The 18816-nt window shown below is 44.2% G+C and overlaps 1 protein-coding gene across 3 annotated transcripts in view; it reads right to left on the reverse strand.

The window, feature by feature from the left end:
- Window positions 1-292: 292 nt before the first annotated feature.
- Plac1 (placenta enriched 1) overlaps window positions 293-18816 on the reverse strand; it is a 168590-nt gene continuing 150066 nt past the window's right edge. For all 3 annotated transcript variants that reach the window (XM_037199166.1, XM_028887077.2, XM_037199167.1), the window contains exon 3: window positions 293-1191. In XM_037199166.1, the coding sequence (XP_037055061.1) occupies window positions 612-1133 (522 nt within the window). In that variant the 5' untranslated portion in view covers window positions 1134-1191 and the 3' untranslated portion in view covers window positions 293-611. The remainder of the gene's footprint in view (window positions 1192-18816) is intronic.

Below are 18816 nucleotides of genomic sequence, written 5' to 3' on the forward strand. Positions count from 1 at the left end.
CTGGAGACTTGAAGATAACCAGCTTATCCTTTCTGTACATAAAAAGTGGTATAGCTGGAGATCAAACGAGGGAGACTTAGTGCTAAGCTCGTTGGTGGTAAACAGAGACGGGAAGTGGGGATCCAGAGGAAGAGAGTCTCCTGGGAAAGGCTTTGGAGAGGAACCTGAAGGGGTGGGAAATCATCCTAGAGAGAAAAACCCAGGCACTGATGTCGCCAAATACGTACATTAACTCCTGGTCCATAGATAAAAAGAGATACATGTTTATAAAGCAAAACCATCCAACTGATACTTTAATGCCATCCAAATTTTATTTTATTTTTTTTAAAAGATACAAAAATAGTAAAAAAAAAGAAAGTTGTAATCAGGTATATATGAATTGGCCCTTCACAAATTTCCCCTAAAAAAGCCATAATGGCACTTATTTGACTGACAGTAGAAAATGCTACATACTAATTCTAGAAACAGAGTTTTCAGAAAGCCTCCAAATCTGGGCACTACATGGGTTTCCTCATATCATCTGAGTGAACACATTAGTCCCCAGAAATATCAGTGGAGTCAGACGACTACACAAGATGGGCCTCCGAAGACTCTGCTCGGGGATGTGGAGCTTACATGCTCTGTTGATTGAAGACAGAAGGTGGGCAGCTGCAGTTGGATGCCTGGCTAGGCTCTGGCAAGCTGAACACATGGTAGCTCGTCTCATTCTTCGGGGCCGCAGCCATGTTGTTGTTGGCAGCATTCACGGAGTGGGGCTTAGTGAGCCAAGGGGACCGTCGAGGGGCAGCGCATGACACGGGGATCACATATCTAGAAGGTGTGGCCTTGGAGATATAGTGAATCTCAGAGCTGTAGATAACTACATCTGGAGAGATGGCCTTGATGCGGATGCCACATTCTGTAACGCGGTAGGTAAACTCGTAGAAGTGTGGGTAAACATGGTTGGGAGGACAGCCCAGGCCCAAATGCACCTCATAAAAATGCACATAGACATCATTATTCAGCAGGAAGGGGTGAACCGTGACCATGAACCAATCTGTCGAGCACAGGACATTCACTTGGTTTTGTTCAGAATAGCTGGAGACCATGAAGGTGAAGAAGACCATTGCTCCCAGGAAGCTGAAGAGTTTCATTCTTGCAGTAGGTTGGGTCACCACTCACAGGAGGCAAGAAGGCGTCCAAAAAGGAATTCTAGAACACATAAAAATACAAGAGGCGAGTTACCATATGGCTTATGTAAAGTTCAAGTATAAGTTTTTTTTTTTTTTTTTTTTGTTTGTTTTGTTTTTCGAGACAGGGTTTCTCTGTGTAGCTTTGCGCCTTTTCCTGGAACTCACTTGGTAGCCCAGGCTGGCCTCGAACTCACAGAGATCCGCCTGGCTCTGCCTCCTGAGTGCTGGGATTAAAGGCGTGTGCCACCACCGCCCGGCAAGTTCAAGTATAAGTTTTTGAAGCAAGAACACAGAGAAGAGGGAAACTTCCATGTGAGGCAGAAGTGAATTTTATAATTTCATTGAAGGAACTTGCATGTGAAATATAACTAACATGGCTTCTTGGGAGTCTACTTTATTTATTTATTTATTTATTTATTTGTTTGTTTGTTTGTTTATTTATTTATTTATTTATTTGATGGTGCTCTACCTCTGAGCTACATGGGCCTGCAATGGTGGCACATGACTTCTTTAAGTGGCTTTCTCATGCTGTTCTGGTATAAAACATGTATCCCTCCCTCCTGCGTAGCATGAGAATCTGCACTGATCAGGATTGGTATCCCATTTGTGTAAGGCCAGCATGAAACCCAAACCAAACAGCTTTCATGGTAAAAATTAAATCAGGCATGGGAAATAAGTTTCATTTAAACCAGCAACCTAGTCTACCTGAATGGTTGTGATGTCCTCACACAGATTATCCCAACGAGCCCTTCCTTATGACCTTCTTTCTTAGCAAACAAACTGAATTTTAAAAGTGAAGAAGACGCTTGGTGAGATTCACTGGGTAAAGGTACTTGCTGGCAAACGGGATGACCTGAGTTCAATTCCTGGAACTCACATGGTGGAAGGAGAGACTCCTTAAAGCTGTCCTCTGCCCTCTCGGCCCTCCCATACATTCACTGTGGCAAACACCCACCTCCCCATAATGAAATATAAAGTGCTTTAAAAAATGAAGGAGAGATTGCATTTTATCCCTGACAACCACATATTGAAATTTGACTGAATGGCTCAACAAAATATGACCAAAAGAATTCAGCCGGTACTCTGTCAGCAGTGCTGTAACTCATGATGACCAAAAGATTCTCTGATACAGTGGGATGGGTTGCAAATCAGAGAAATTTTGGGAAGGGTGGGGGAGAGAAAACAGTTGGAGCTACATAGTGAGACTTTCTCAAAATAGAAAAATAAAACCAAAAGCAAGCAAGCAAGCAAACAAACAAACAAAAACAACATTCTGAGTCAGGTGTGGTGGCTTACACTGAAATCCTAACACTTCTGAGGTAGAGGCAGAAGGATTGCCACAAGTTCAAGGCCAGCTTATGCTACAGAGCAAGACCCCCTCTCAAAAAAATACCCCTCCGGCCGGGCGGTGGTGGCACATTCCTTTAATCCCAACACTTAGGAGGCAGAGCCAGGTGGATCTCTGTGAGTTCCAGGCCAGCCTGGTCTACAGAACGAGATCCAGGACAGGCACCAAAACTACACAGAGAAACCCTGTCTCAAAAGACCAAAAAAAATACCCCTCCAATCATGCTGGTCTTAATTTTACATTTTAAAATGCATACTGCATACTTAAAAGAAGTCCTATATTTAAAAGAACTTATTTTGTTTATGCTTTATGTTTAGATCGACCAACTAGCTCCTAAACTCTTTGCTTCGGATTCATTTGTGCTTGCTGGCTTTGGGGTTCTTTTTGCTTTTTGCCCTTGAACGAGTAATAGACACAGTGGCAGGAGAAAAGAACAAAGCTAAGAAGAACTGTCTGAAACAGCAGAGCGAGGCAACAAAGAGAGCGAAGGATGTCATCAAATATTGGTCAATTCAGCTTTCACGTGAAATGTGGAAAACCGCAAGGGCCTCCAACTTGGAAGGGAATGCATGTGCATAAGTGTAGGGATTAACTTTTGTTCGCTGCTAAGTATTCCCCATATAGGTGATCTCATCTTCTGAGTAATATTTATTGAGTGCCTACTATACTCATAGCATCAGGCTAAAAAGCCCCCCTAAGACCTTCCCTTTTCCCATCTGTAAACAGGCAGCTCTTTCTCTGCTTTTGCTCTTGCCAGATTTGTGGAATTCGTGAGTGCAAAGCGCGGTGTGGAGGCCCACTCGAGGGGTGCACTGTCTTGGACCAAGTGCTTTGTTTCTGATGCTCGCTCCCACTGTCTTTCCTCTCTTCTTAATGACTCTCCATTCTCTCTGTGGTGTTGCAGGGGTGTAAAAAGAAGCCACAGGCGACTTTGTTCTGCTCTTTCTTTATTCTGAAGTGTCACTGCTGGGGCTGGCTGATTTTCCCCCCATAGGGTAACAATAGAGACAGCAGCAGCAGCAGCAGCAGCAGCAGCAGCACACACACACACACACACACACACACACACACACACACACACACACGCGCGCGCAGGAGGAGAGAGAGAGAGAGAGAGAGAGAGAGAGAGAGAGAGAGAGAGAGAGAGAGAGACTCCATTACTGTCGCTTTATTGGCTGTGCCTAAAGAAAGGCCCTTGTCCTAAGTGCATTTTAGAATGGCTTTCTCTCCCATCCCTCCCTCCCTTTGTTCTACCCCCTTGTGTCCCTCTCCTTTCCTTAGCACAATCTCACAACCTGGGACCATCTGCCTGAACAAAACCCTTCTCATTAGGCAGTTTCTGGAATAGGTCAAGGAAACAATTCTTTCATCCCATTTTTGTTCTCAAGCCCCAAACTGAAGTTCCAGTTGAAGGCTCTTCTGGTCCAGGAGTTAAGCCATCCATTTCCTCTCCCTTCCCCAGGCATCCTTCATGTAATACCCCCTCTCCCTTTCTCTCATGAATAATCCAAATAAAGTTACCAAATGCCTACATTCTCCAAGAAACAAGAGAATTGGTCCCCAGGCAGCCATTTCAGGCTATCTTCTTGCTCCCTACCCATTTTTCAAGTTCTACCGCTCGGATTCAGTCTGGAAAAGGGGGTTGGTGACGCCACTGTTTCAGCAATCACTTAGTACAAATCTCCAAACTTGGACAAGATAGAACCCATTCCCTCCAGTTTTCTTAGAGCCAGTGACAGACTCCCATGTAATCGAAGCAATAAATAAAGATGCTTATGTATGTGACAATATTCCTCCGGCCTTAGAAAAAACTTTAATGAAAGTCAGTGCAAACCATGCTCGAGGTCCCATAGCTCCGAGGGAGAAGGGAAAGGCTAGAGATTAGGAGGAGAGCAGAATGTACTTGATAATGAGCTTGCTAAATTGGAGCCCAATACTTCAAGGCTGTATTTTAGGGCTGGCTCCCTTTTGCTGAAGACACATCATCAAAAATACAGCAGCGTCCTTTCCCCAGCTGCCTGCTCTTTGCAGAGACAGGGAGAAGGGTGTGCATGCATACCCATGCTGCGGACAGGGAGAAGGGTGTGCATGCGTACCCATGCTGCGCTCATTTGTGCCAGGGAATGACTAGAAGTCCTTCACCAAACAGTGTGAATTCATCACAGGAGCTGGCTTTCCTAACACCTAACTGAGATGGGCTGGCAGCGTAGGATCTAGAGCAGGGACAGGGAAGACTTGGGTTACAGGGGCCGAAGGCAGCTGAATGGCTAAGAAGGGAAGTGGTAGACTGTACAGTAGGTTCGAGGCTGAAGTATTTCCAGCTCTAGTTGGAAGTGCACAGCAGTCCAGAAGATGTGGGATGTGAACAGAATTGAAGCTTAACTCTCCAGAAATCGTCAGTGCTGAGGGGCAGTTGGAGACCCAGGAGGAGGGAAATACAAAGACAGGCGCGCTCACCTTGTAACTACCGTCCGGCTTCTGGCAGGTGGGCTTAGAAAACAGGTTTTAGAGTATGGATTACAGGGACCCCATTTGGCCTTGACTGCAGATTTTCTCTGCGGTCAACTGAAATTCATTGGTTTAACCAAACAGGGCTCAGCTATGGAACACACCGTCCTGAACCCAGCTACAGACCAGCCAGGCAAACTCTTCTAACACCTGGATGCAAAAGGTTTGTTTTCCTTGCAGTTACTGAGTACAAGGAGCTTTCTGTTTCCTTAAATGTGGTTTATGCATATACATTTCCCACTACTTTCAGCAAAAATTTTCCTTTCCTTTCCTTCCCTCTACCCAAGATCTCCCATAGTTGGACTAATCATTGATTTATCTTTTCCATTAAAAATTCACGAGATCAGTGAGAGGGAGACGGCTCAGTGGGTAAAACGCTTGCATGGCAAGCTTGAGGACCGGGTCTCCAGAAGGCAGATTCAAAAGCTGCCTCTAATCCTAGGGGGCAGGAAGCAGAGCCAGGGAATCCATGGAGCAAGCTGAAAGCCAGACCAGACAAAATGGCAACCTTCGGGTGCAGTGAGAGATCACAGATGTGTGCTACCATGTCCAGATTTCTGCAGGGGATGGCTGAAAATGCTGTTTATGAAGCCCAGCACCCATATAGTTAAAGTGGTGAACAAGAATTTGAATAATAAAATGGATATAGTCGTCTCTCACTATCTATGGAGAGCTGGTTCCAGGAGCCTGTGGGAATGCCCAAATCTGCAGATGCTCAGCTTTCTTATATAAACAGCATACAATGTAGCCCACCCTCCAGTACACTGTAACTCATCTCTAGCTTGCTTTTAATACTGGGTACTTGTAAGTGCTATGAAAACAGTTGTTAGGTTATACTGTTGGGGAATAATGACAAAAAGTCCCTACATATTCAGTACAGAGCCAATATTTTTCCTCAAATATTATCAATCTGTGAATGTCCTCATGGAATGAAAAGGACATATTTATCTATTTGGAATAATTTATGGGGAATAATGTGATATTATGACATAGTTGGCCCAAATTATTTACTATATCTATCACTTTATAGTCTTCTGAAACAGTGGTCCTCAACCTGTGGGTCGAGACCCCTTTGGGGACGAGTGACACTTTCACAAGTGTCACCTAAGACCATCGGCACATCAGCTATTTACATTACCATTCGTAACAGCAGCAAACTTACAGCTATGAAGCAGCAATGGATAATTTTATGGTTGGGGATCACCACAACATGAAGATCATATTAAGGGGTTGCAGCATTAGAAGGGTTGAGAACTAATGTTCTAAAAGTTAAAAATAGAACCTGGGGTGAGCAGGAAAGATGAGGCATTGGTTAAAGGCAGCAGAGCTTCCTTGAGACTGGAATAATACGGGTGTTGCTTGGTTCTGCAATTACAGAACGTATGTGTGACTCTCTGTGCATGTGGAGCCTAGAGGTAGACTTCGGGTGAGTTTATCTCTATTGTGCTCTGCCTTATTTAAAAATTGCTAAGAGCAGATTTCATTTTTTCTTACCATAAATCTATGTCTTAAAGGAAAGAGATGGAATATTGGTCAAAATACAGGGCCTTTTAAATTTCAGACTGCTTTGTTTATTTTTTGAGACAGAGCACCACTATGTAGGGCTGGCTGGCTTGGAACTCACTCTGTAGAGCAGGCTGGCCTCAGACTCAGAGATGGACCTGCCTCTGCCTCCCAAGTGCTGGGACTAAAGGCAGGCGCCATCATGTTTGATTAGGAAGCTTTTCAAAAGACACAAAAACTCAAGTGCAAATCAGTTTTGTGGCATTACTGGACAATGTGAGCAGTTTAAGCGAAATCTCCTGGAAAGCAGGTGGGAATTCTGTCTGCCTATCTCCTCTCATGTCCTTAGAGACACGAAGGAATTCAGCATGGAGAACAGGGAGGGGCATTAGCTAAACATTTCCACATCTGTTTTTGGAACAGTTTGGAGAAAGAGCTCACTCCATAAGCTCCTGGAAGCTTTCTGGTTCGACAGTTCATTTATTTTTAAAATTCAGTATACTCGTGACAGCAAAGTGATCATTTGTATATTGTTTTCCCAGATTCTTGTTGTCAAAACAAAGGGAAACAGAGAGGAAAAGGAAACTCCGAAAGAACATGCAATTAGCTCAGGGAAATAGAACTGTCAGAGCTTTGATTTGCAACAAAGTTTGCTCATTCTTCTGCAGCTTATTGGAAGAAAAAGGAATTAGAGTCAGAAGAAAGAGTCTTCTACACAACAAGGAGGGGGGAGAGAGAGGGAGGGAGGGAGGGAGGGAGGGAGAGGGAGGGAGACAGACAGACAGAGGGAAAGGCATTTGCATGCTCTGAAAGCTCAATAGTTTAGCAGTTCAGGCAGTCACAGTCTAACTTTGCCCTGTACACCATCTCAAGGGTGGAGAAAAATCAATGTTCTTTCACAGTCCAGTTTTAAAGAATTAGTTGGCTAATTGTGCTCAAAGAGAGTAAGACTGGTGATTAATACTAACGATGCTGAAGGTACACTAAACTGAGCTAGAAAATGAAATAATTGCTTTTATGGAACTTGCATTTGCACTAAAGACCCTGGGACCGGTTCTGTTTTGGAACCTTGTGAAACAGGGCGTTAAAGTAACTGCGCATTATTCACCGTTTTCTGTGGAAGAATTATGAACTGCTAACGCTTAACAAAGTCCATTTTCTTCAGAGAGGTTTGAAAACACCTCGACTGGATCCTTTAAAAAGGCGCCATTCAAATTAAAGTAAAAAGCAGCCATTAAATATATACACATATACAGTTTTATTCTAAAAGGAACTGCAGGGAGAAAATGGAGCTACAGGAAAGATAAAAGAGGCAAATACTCCTAACTAGCCATTGTTAAATTTTTGTTTTATATACTTCTAATTTGAGGTCAGGAGGTCCATGTATACATATATGACTCAAAGTCATTTCTGGAAAAAAAAAATGTCAAGGCTTTTTGAAAGCTGTTTTTAATTTTTGACGTTGAATTTGAAAGCAATCAAAGCATTATTTTTGTTTGGGCCATCTGGTTTTGTTCTTATAATCTGTTAAGCTATCAGGCATAGTTTAAATGTCATGGTTCATCTCATACACAAATAAAGGTTGTGAAATAAATAGGAGCCTGGGCTCCTTGTAAGAGAGAACTTTTCATTGGGCTGGGAATTCAGTTACTAAAAGGTAAGTAGTCCAATGTGAAATCAAACCACAATAAGGCTACAAAACAATGGGGAACCATGCCTTAGCTGCACACAAAAATTTAAAAAATAAACACACAAAGCCATACACAAGGGGAAACTGAAAATTTCAGGTTCTGGGAACCTCTTTCCTTCTGCAGAGAGAATCTAAGTTTAATTTTAAAGTTGAACAAAGGGATGTATTTCATACTTTCCATAAAAATGGAAGGAAAATCCCACATGCCTGCCTCTAATTCAGTTTATGCTTTAATTTAATCATTTATTTCAGATTAATCCCCCCTCCAAAAAAAAAACCCGACACCATTTGCCACAAAGCTCCAGAGTCCCTTCTCGTTTTAAAAAGACAAGGTAGGTTGGTGTCTGCGCACAGCTCTCAACTCCACAGCAGCCCAGACCACACATTCAACCCTTTAGTAGGCTTTACCAGGCTCCTCAAACAAAATAAAGGTCCATTTGCTCGAGATGATTTCAGGGCATTACCCTGGGGAGGGCAGAGAATTGGATCAGATGCTCTACCCAGGGCTTCACCACCTCCTTGATACACTTGTGTCAAGAAGCAAGGGCTGTAGACAGCTTCCAAAACCCAGCCAGGCACAGTCCCTCTTCCCTTTCAAAACTGGGAGCTTTGGGCACAGAGCCTTTAAAGCGGGGTGCATGTATATGGCCTCTTAAGAGTGGCCTATGTCCAAGTCAAACCACGGCTGATTTTATAGACTGTCTGGTTGATTTTTAATGGACCTAACTGGCATGCGTCTTTCTCTAACTCAAAGCTACCATGTGTCTCTGCTCTACCCAGAATGTAGCCACGTGGTATAAGTATATGTATCCTGACTGGGACCGCTTGCCATCTCTTGGCTCCTGAGAGGTAGAAAAAGTTCAGAAGAAAGGTTCTTTTGATAGTGAGGTTGTCAGTCAATTTTAGGGAGCCTACAATTTGGGAGGTGTGTGTGTGTTTATTACAGAAAGTAAAGAAGCTTTGGGCCATGGCTGGGACTTGGTGAGAAAAGAAAAGCATTTATGTATATATCTGCATGGGTACATGGGCACACATACATACATACATACATATATACATACATACACATGCACCCTTCAAATGAAAGAAAGCCTCAAATCTCTTTCCCATGTGAGTCTGATCCCTACTACTTCTTTTCATTCCTTAATTCCTGATCCCTACTACTTCCTTTCATTCCTTAATTATAAACTTTTCTAACTTAAAATTTTATTTTATTTGTTTGAGCGTTTTACTTATATGTATGTCTGTGTACCATATGTATGCCTCAGCCCACAGAGGCCATAAGAAGGGTTGGATCCTGTGGAAGGAGAGACACAGTCTTGAGCCACTGTGTGGGTGCTGGGAATTGAACCCGGGTCCTCTGGAAGAGCAGTCAGTGCTCTTAACCACTGAGCCATCTCTCCAGTCTTTGTAAACTCTTTAAGGTGCACACTGAAGTATCTGATCAGTAGATAAAGTGCTTGTTTTGCAAGTGTGAGGACCTGAGTTTGATCCCCTGAACCTATGTAAAAAAGGCAGGCACAGTGTGTGTGTGTGTGTGTGTGTGTGTGTGTGTGTGTGTGTGTGTGTGTGTATGTGTTGGTAATTCCAGCTCTAGAGAGGCACGGGGGTGGGGGGGTGGGGGGGTGGGGAGTTGGAGGTAGGAATCTCCCAGGAGCTCACTGGCCAGGCAGCTTAAATGAATCCAAAAACTCCAGGTTCAGTGAGACTCTGACTTAAAAAATCAGTTAGAGAGCAATCAAGGAAGACGCCCAACATTGGCCTCTGCCTTCAACACACTTACATGCATGTGCACACACTTGTACACATCCACACATATACACGAACATGTATGCACACATTGGATATGAAATCATCATATGTTCCTCTGCCTCCTTGTCTAAACCTTAAGGACCTGAATCTAGTTATGGGCTACCTTCCCCACACCTTTTCTAATATTTCATTTCAAGGCCTGCAATAGTGAGAAAGCCTTTGTAGATTGAGAGCCTAGGGCCCTGTCAAGGGTCCCGGCCTGCTCATTGGCTTTCCTGCTCAGCTTGCTGATGACAAGGACTTTATATATTCCTAGCCTAATGGTCCCATTGTTCACTGTCCCAAATGGAAGCAACACTCCTTTCCCCAACTGCCTGTGATGAATCAACCTCTAAAGAGGACAAAGAAGTATTCCTTGGTTTGGCTCTTACACAGGAGGAAAGAAGAAATTCTCAGGCCCAACCCAGACTGTCTTGGCAGTTGAGAGACAGAGTATAATGAGAACCAGAAGCTTCAGGTTCATGGGGTACTGAAGAATGATGGGTGCTTGGGAGGGTCTGGCTGCACTCATTGGGGTTACTCAAGCAAATGGGTAGGGCTCTGAGGTCACTTAGAAATTCTCTAAGCTAAAGAAGGAACCATTGCCACAGGCTCCACACTGTTCCTTCTGAAAGCAGATGGACACATTCACCCCAGATCTAAGCATAGAGGGAGAGACCAGAATACTTCAGAGGTCCTGGGAAACCAGAAGCTAAATGGGCTGTCTCCTCTTCCCAAAGTTCCCCTGTGGTCAATCTCAGGTTTTGCAAGCACATATGTATACACAATAGGTTGAAACTGTGTTCATTATATATGCTATAGAATATACACACTAAAAATAAATATAAAATGTATTTGTTAAAAATAAGTACAAGATGGCTAATACCTTTAATCACAGCACTTTGGAGGAAGAGTCAGGCTGATTTCTGTGTGTTTGAGGACAGCCTGGGCTACATAATAAATTTCAGGCCAGCCAGGACTACAGAATGAAACACTGCCTCAATAAAATAAAATAAAATATATGAAATGATCCTTTATTGTAGTATTATATCTGATAATATAGGTACACATATAATATACAATATTATTTTATGAATATCAAAAGGGGTAAATACTCTGCTCCTTGATAATCTTCTCCTCACCAAAGGCAAAAAAGTCTTTTATTTGGAATTTTTTTTTCAAGGGGAGTCTTTACATCCACATCCCTCATCTACAAATGTATATGGGCTCAATCGAATTCCTCTCCAAAAGATATGTCTAAATCTTAACTGAGTGTCTCAGAATGAGACCTTATTTGGAAACCTGGTCTCTATAGAGGCAAGGAAGTTAAAATGAGATCAGTATGGTGGGCTCTAATCCAATATGACTGATGATGTTCTTATTAAAAGGAGAAATCTGAGTAGAGACAGACATGGGCAGAGAAAAGATAACATGAAGACACACAGGGAGATGGCCACATGCCTGGAATGAATGATGCATCTGCAATCCAGGGATTGTTGGCAAGTACCAGAACTACACAGCTGAGCCCCCCACCCCCACCCCACCCAGAGCCGTCAAGACAGTGTGGCCCTACTCATACCTCGGTCTCGAGCTTCTAGCCTCCACAACTGAGAGACAATAAAGTTCTGTGTCTCAAGTTTGGAGTACTATGTACATCAGTCCCAGCAAACCAATAAATACACCTTTTCCAGATATTGAACAGACATACATGTCCCTTTCCTGAGAAAATAGCTCCCAACTATAAATGTCGGGTTTCGTAACTTCCTCCAACCTTAAACTCCATTTTGAATGAAAAAGCTAACAAGACAACAGGAAATGAAGCCAAACAGAAAGAAATCTGTCATAAGGGCTGCTGGTGCTGGTCTTGGATACCAGCAGCAGAGAGAAAGAGCTGCTCTAAAAACACAGGTAGGGCTAAATGTCTTCTGCTTCTTACATAGGTATCCAAGTAAAGATCGAATGACAACTGGTCATGATGGCCGGAGAGGCAATTCATTTCCTCTGTGCACAGTTTTATCACAGAATCTACTCCCCGAGTGTGTGTGTGTGTGTGTGTGTGTGTGTGTGTGTGTGTGAGAGAGAGAGAGAGAGAGAGAGACAGAGAGACAGAGAGACAGAGAGAGAAAGAGGAAGAGAGAGAGAGAGAGAGAGAGAGAGAGAGAGAGAGAGAGAGAGAGGGAGAGGGAGAGGAGAGGGAGAGTGTGTGTGGTGTGTGTGTTTGCACATGTGTGTGTGTGGGGTGCCTGTGTGTTTTCATGTATGTTCACAATTTGGAAGGCCAGAGGTCATTGTCAAGGGTCTTCTTCAATCGCTCTCTTATTTTATTTACTGAGTGCTCTCTGCTGAACCTGGAGTTTACTAATTCAGCCAACTTGCTCCAGGAATCAGTGTCTCTGCCTCTGGAGTGTTGGCATTAGAGGTGGGCCACCAGGCTTGCCCCATTTTTTTTAGTGGGTGCTGGGGATCTCAGCTCTGGTGCTTGAGCTTATGTATCAAGGACTTTATCATCCACTGGGTCATCTCTCCAGCCCCTAAGCCTTCATTTCACTTCTTATTTTGAGAAAGAATCTTGTTAAGCTGCCTAGGATGACGTGGAACTCATTCTGTAGCCCAAGCTGGCTTTGGGCTTGTGAGTCTTCTCCCTCAGCCTCCCAAGTAGCTGAAATTACAGACTAGTGCCACCATACATGGAGAAGTCCACCTTTTACTTATGTTTTTATTGAGAACAAGAAGTCTTGCCTATATTTAACCTGCAACCTTTTTTCTCTCCATTAGTTGGGTTGGTGCTACCATGCCTGGGAGGACAGGGACTTGAGACAGCCTTTCTAAACTGTGTGGTCTTTGAGAGCCTTGTGCTAAGTAAGGCTTGTCTTTACAAGGCTCTTATGCTGGATTGAAATGTTAGGGCTCACTCCTCTGCTCCTTGGAACTAGAAGGTCACTCAGGCCGTGGGATAGCAATAGGACAAGTGTTCAAAGACACATTTCTATTTAACTTAGAACGGAGTAATGGTAATGACCTTTAAAAATACCTTTATGCTCATTTACAAGGCTTTAAGCAATTGCAGAATCCGGAGAGTTCATAAAAAGCTTGTTTGATCATATATGGGTTACATATGGCAACAACTCTCAAGACCATCGCATTTTTGCTTCATTTGGATATTTTTTTTCTTTGACTAGCGCTCTCCCTCTGCTAACACAGCATACTGTGTCTTCTTATCCCTCTTAATGCTTGCAGCTGTCTTGTAAGGTCCCCAAAGGCAGACACCACATGCTAATGCTATGGAAATAGGGGCCCAGAAGGGCAGAAAACCTTGGCTTTTCGGGACCATGGCTGCCAAACTGAATTTGGGCCTCAGGCCTTTCCAGCAGCCTGTTGATGTCTCTCCCCCTTCACAGTGAATCTGCAGTCACAGGACATCATGATGAGTTAATCACTGTGATATGAAGGGAGTCCTGAAGTAGTCTGAACTGTGGACTACTGCTCTAAGATACATGGGGAAGTCTACCTTAGTGTCTTATGGCTGAGTTGGTTAGGAGAGTGAGCAGAATTAGTATGCAAGCCGAGCAAAGCGAGCCGCAGAGGGCCTCTGGAAGCAACTTCCTATCACAGTGGAAGGTTGAGAAAACCTCTGAGATGGCACAGGCATTGAGAGGCAAAAGTAAGGCTTTCTAGCAAGATTGAGTTTTGAAGAAAAAAAAAAAACCACACAAGGAAGCATATTGTTAGGCATTCTTGTGAGCTCTTTCTTACAGGCCAGCCAGGGCAGGCCCAGGTGAGTATAGGTTGCACCTTCCTCGAAAGCTGAATCTCACTTCCTCGAAAACAGATACTTGAGAATGGATAGTACAGTTGATGAGACTCTGGACAGCAAAGGAGGCGCTCATTCGTGAGAGGATGTCCCTCCCCAGAAGAACAAATGATCTTCAAATTCCAAGAGCACTGAGCAGTTATTTATGAACCCTCTTTCTTCCCACCAAACTCAGCAGTTCCTCATGCCAAGTCACTAGCTCTTAAATCTACCCCACCACATGTGCATTGGATTTAAGGAGATGGGGGAGGGTGCTGTTTAATTTTTAACATGCTTACCTTCCACCATGTTACAGCATCCTAGCCGTGCAAGAGCTAAAGGGACTTTGTGGTAGACAGGCCATTGGGGGATTCGGAAACGTGACTATTTTGTCGTGTTTAGAGGTAAAGGACTTTTCCACTTGCCTGTATACATAATTTAGAAAGTTTTCTGGTTTTAATACTAAGGGATGTACAAAGACAGAAACTGGGTCCAACATTATACAAGCCTGGTCCTCAGAGACAGAAACAGATTCCACTGCAGAAGGGAGGAGGAAAAGGAACACTTGTTGAGGCACCGAGCTCCCCATGTGCAGTCTTCCAGACTCTCCATGGTAACCCTGTGTGATACGTACTATTGTGACTACCAGGCTCGTTTTCGAGAAGACACTGAGGGCTGCCATGCAAGGAAACTCGCTAAAGATACAAAGCTAAGAAGTGGCAAGGACAAGATGAGAAGAATGTGCAAGCTCCCGGACCCTCCATAGTTCTCTTTCTAGTGCATGCTAACATAGGCAGAGTGTTCAAACACAAAACAAAAGAAAAGAAAGCCAAACAAAACCGGAAAGAGGTGGCGCACGCCTTTAATCCCAGTACTCGGGAGGCAGAGGCAGGCGGATCTCTGTGAGTTCGAGGCTGGTCAAGGTTGCATAGTGAGACCATATCTCAAAAGAAAAGAATAAACAGGAGAGAAAGAGAGTTCTAGGTAGTTTATGGGTACCAGGGCCCAAGGTGATGGGAAGCTAATAACTTTTTAAGCAGAAGAAGAGAAGGCAAAGGCAATAACGGAGAGGCAGACACTCAAAGGTACTTAGAGCAGACAACTCTAGGTCACTTTATATTTTATCATTCCTCATATTGATAAATTGAGAGAAAAAAGCCATTCCCTATTTCAACAGAACATATTTGTTCCATGATCCATGTATACTTAGAACATAATGAACCTGGGGACTTGTGGGATATTCAGGCCTTCCCAACCCCATTTTTAGTGTGTGTGTGTGTGTGTGTGTGTGTGTGTGTGTGTGTGTGTATACATGTGCTCATGTATGTGGAGGTCAAAGACCTCCTTGAGTCTTCCTCAATAGACAACCATCTTATTTTTTGAGATGGGGCCTCTCACTGAACCTGAACCTCCTGATTTGGCTAGCTTGGCTGTCTAGCAAGCTCCAGGGACCTGGCTATCTCTATCACTACAGCACTGGAATGATAGGCACACTGTTGATCTGAATTTAGTTCCTCAAGCTTGTATGCCAACGACTTCACCAACTGAGCCATCTCCCAAGCCCCGCTTCAATCCTACGTTGGTAAAGGAAACCCATGTGGGCTTCTACACAAAGCCACCAGATATGGCACCTCTGAATCTGCCTGTCCATTCACCCAACAACCCTTCCTGATGCAAAGAGTTGCCACACAGTCTCAAAACCTTAAATTTCACATGGAACCAGACCATCACATAGTCCCTATTACACCCCGAGGCAGGGAGCACGTCTCTTTCCGATGTCATCGTATCTTTACAAAGAATTCCCGACTTCACTTACCAAGCCCAGGTGGCTGTATCACTGCAGAGAGTGCTTGAAAGGGAGGGAGGGGAGGAGCCTCAACAGCCAACTGGCTGAGTCGGTGGGGGCCCTCCTCATGCGTGCCTGGTTCTACATACCCAGAGCTAGGCAGCTCCTGTGTTCTGATCTCACTGAGATTTTCACAAACGTAATGCTCATAGGCAGGCAGGCAGACAGACAGACAGACAGACAGACACACACACACACACACACACAGAGAAAGAGAGAGAGAGAGAGAGAGAGAGAGAGAGAGAGAGAGAGAGAGAGAGAGAGATTTAGATAGACAGACAGACAGTCATTTAATTTTTCCAGGACGAAGGAAGCAGCAAAGTTGGGAAATTCTTCCTTCCTGGTCCACATCACTAGCCTGGAGTGTTGGCGAGGGAACCTGAGCTGCGCTCCCCCGCTAATACCATCTTGTGCTTTCACAGGCTCTTTATGAAGAATCTTATATTGTTTGAGCCGTGAACTCGGCTCCTACTAAGAGCAGAACAACTGTGGCCCCCACCTGTTAGACATCAAGCCTCGGGTATTAAAACCAGAAGGGCTGGCCCATTAGAAGAGCCTGGCTCGGCTGCATGGAAGGCAGACCTCTTGCAAAGCCGGGGATTAGTGTGCCCACGCTGAGGCAGTGACTGAAGCAGGTGCTTGTTCTATGAGTTGCTCACACTCCATTTTCCCCCTGACTGCCTGGAAGTGGAAGCTGAAATAGAGTAAGTTCTCACAGGGTATGACCCCAGATAGGAGATGTGGAGGTAACTGACACTCCTTGTTTTTTACACACCTGGAAAATGGCAAGGCAATCTCTTGGCACAGAATGGCAGCTGCCCTGGCTCTTTGGTGATGGTTGTGTTACAGAATGAGTGAGTAAAATCTGAATAAAAAATAGAGGCAATCGGATTTGCCAGAGGAATCCACAACACTTCAAAAAGGGCCACCTCGTTATCATTTATGAAATGTAATGGATCTCCGGGGAGGAGTTCTCTTTTTAGGCTCTCTTTGGGGGATTTTGCTTGTGGGAGACTGTAGACCTGTGGGTTTTTTTAAACCATGTTATAAGCACAATTTGTTATTTTAAGTACACAGGAAGATGGTGATGCTTAGTAAATACCACCCAAGGCTATACATCTATTAAAAAACCAATGTAGCTGCATTCCAAGATCATCCTGCCACACTGAAGTCACTTAGGTACTAAACTATCTTTGTCCATGCCTGGGCATTTTCAAAACCTCAGTGTCTAGGCATATAGCCCCATGGTACAGTGCTACCCTAACATGTGCCCCAGGCTCCAAGAAAATAAACACTAAGTAAATACAAATTTGAACTGGCTGGGTGGGGTGCATGCCTGTAATTTCAGCATTCAGAGAGGCTGGGCACGAAGTCTGAGGCTAGCCCAGCCCACATAGTGAATTCCAGGTCACCTTGAGCTACATAAGAAGACTGTTCAAAAACTTAAAACCAAAGCCAAAGAATATAGGACACACTGAGCATGTGTCCTTGAGTGGGGGCTCTGCCACGTCCTATGTGACCCTGTCCCTTCCAACTCCTGGCTTTAATTTCCTCGTATAAAAAAGGGTGTTATCATAATAGTGACCTCAAAGGACTGGAAGATTGAATGAGGTATGAGAAGCAGTATGTACAGGGTCTGGCACAGACCAAGGGGCCTATCAATGGGAGTTATAGAGTGGCCTCAGGCAGACTGTTGGCTGCAGGTCTCCACCTACTCCTACCTCCTTCCACTCCCTAGTTAGTGCAAACAGAGTCTCATCAATCTGCCACTCTCCTTGGGGGTTGCTGGAAATTCCTGGCGCAGATGTCTCCTACAGGGACAAATTTTGACTATTCCTTCATCCAGCCCTGTTACCACTGAATTATGGGGAGAGAGAGGAGGAGAGAAGAGCCATTGAGAGGGAGAGGAGAAAACAAATGCCTTCTGTATACTCCTGCCCTGGCTCAGGCCTGAAATAGGTGTTCGGTAAATACTACAGGAATGTATGTACAAGTGAAAGAAAAAAAAAATAGAAGACAGACGGCGGGCGGGCAGGCATCCGGGAAGAGAGTTTGACACCACGGCAAACATTCCCTCACAGCCCCTCCATGACACCTCTCTATCTTAGGGGCCTTCCCTAGCTATGACTGCAGCCAGCCCCAAGTCTCTCTTTCCCTTTTACCAGAGTCACAAGCAACAACTGAGAAGTCCCATTCAAGCTAACAACATAGAAGCTTAGGGGCTCCTCCTTTGGGTTCAGAACACCTGAACTTTTCAGCTGCGGGCCCTAAACAGAGCTTCATTCTACTGTTGGCCTTAGAAAGCTCCTCAATGGCTATCCAGATATAATCCCATCCATCATTCTGAGATGCCCCTCTTGTGACACCAAGCTGCAGGGGCCATACAATGGGTCCATTATTCTACTTCCATTTTTCATGTAGCACACGAGAGAAATATGACTACCAGGTTTTGCTGTGAACACAAACAAGCGAAGACACCTGGGCACGCAGGTGGGTGAACATGAGCACTGGATCGGCATGCTAACCTTCAGAGGGTCTGAGGCCGGGGATTATGCTCTTCATGGGTGACAGTTTCCAACCTTCTCTGCTATGGCTTTCTCCATGCCCCTCACAAGTACCACTTCTGTTCTGACATTTTTTTTTCAAATAAGTTTTCCTTCTAGAAAAGTACCAGTTAGGGCCACATAGACAGAAGATGAGCTTGACTTTCCCTAGCTGTTAAATATTTTGTTGGATATGCTGCTGATTTTCATACTGCATTGCTGGAATATTAATATACATGTAATTAATTGCCTGTGTGGTGACCTCTCAACACAGGAGCAATGGCCTCATTCTTTACCTCTTGTTCCCTCTGAATTCCTAACCTCAGTTTCACCCCAATCCCCCGTTACCCACAAATTCTGCAAAACATCCTCTCTCCAAATAAAAACAAGGAACTGGTAATAGAGGGCGAGAATTCCACTCTTCATGCTGCAGTTGGAAACTTTAAAAACGATTTTTAAAGAGAATCATTAAGCTAGACCTTTGTAACACATGTAACTTCTTGATTGGTTCCACATTCACATCATTTCTGGCTGGATCTAGTTCTGGGGATCTGACTCAGCAAACTTTTCTGTTTTATCTCATTCCACATGTGCAGAGAGTGAGGGATATCTGAAAGCTGCCCTT

This window comes from Peromyscus leucopus, chromosome X, assembly GCF_004664715.2.
Source record: "Peromyscus leucopus breed LL Stock chromosome X, UCI_PerLeu_2.1, whole genome shotgun sequence".
In the NCBI taxonomy this organism is placed as follows: domain Eukaryota; kingdom Metazoa; phylum Chordata; class Mammalia; order Rodentia; family Cricetidae; genus Peromyscus; species Peromyscus leucopus.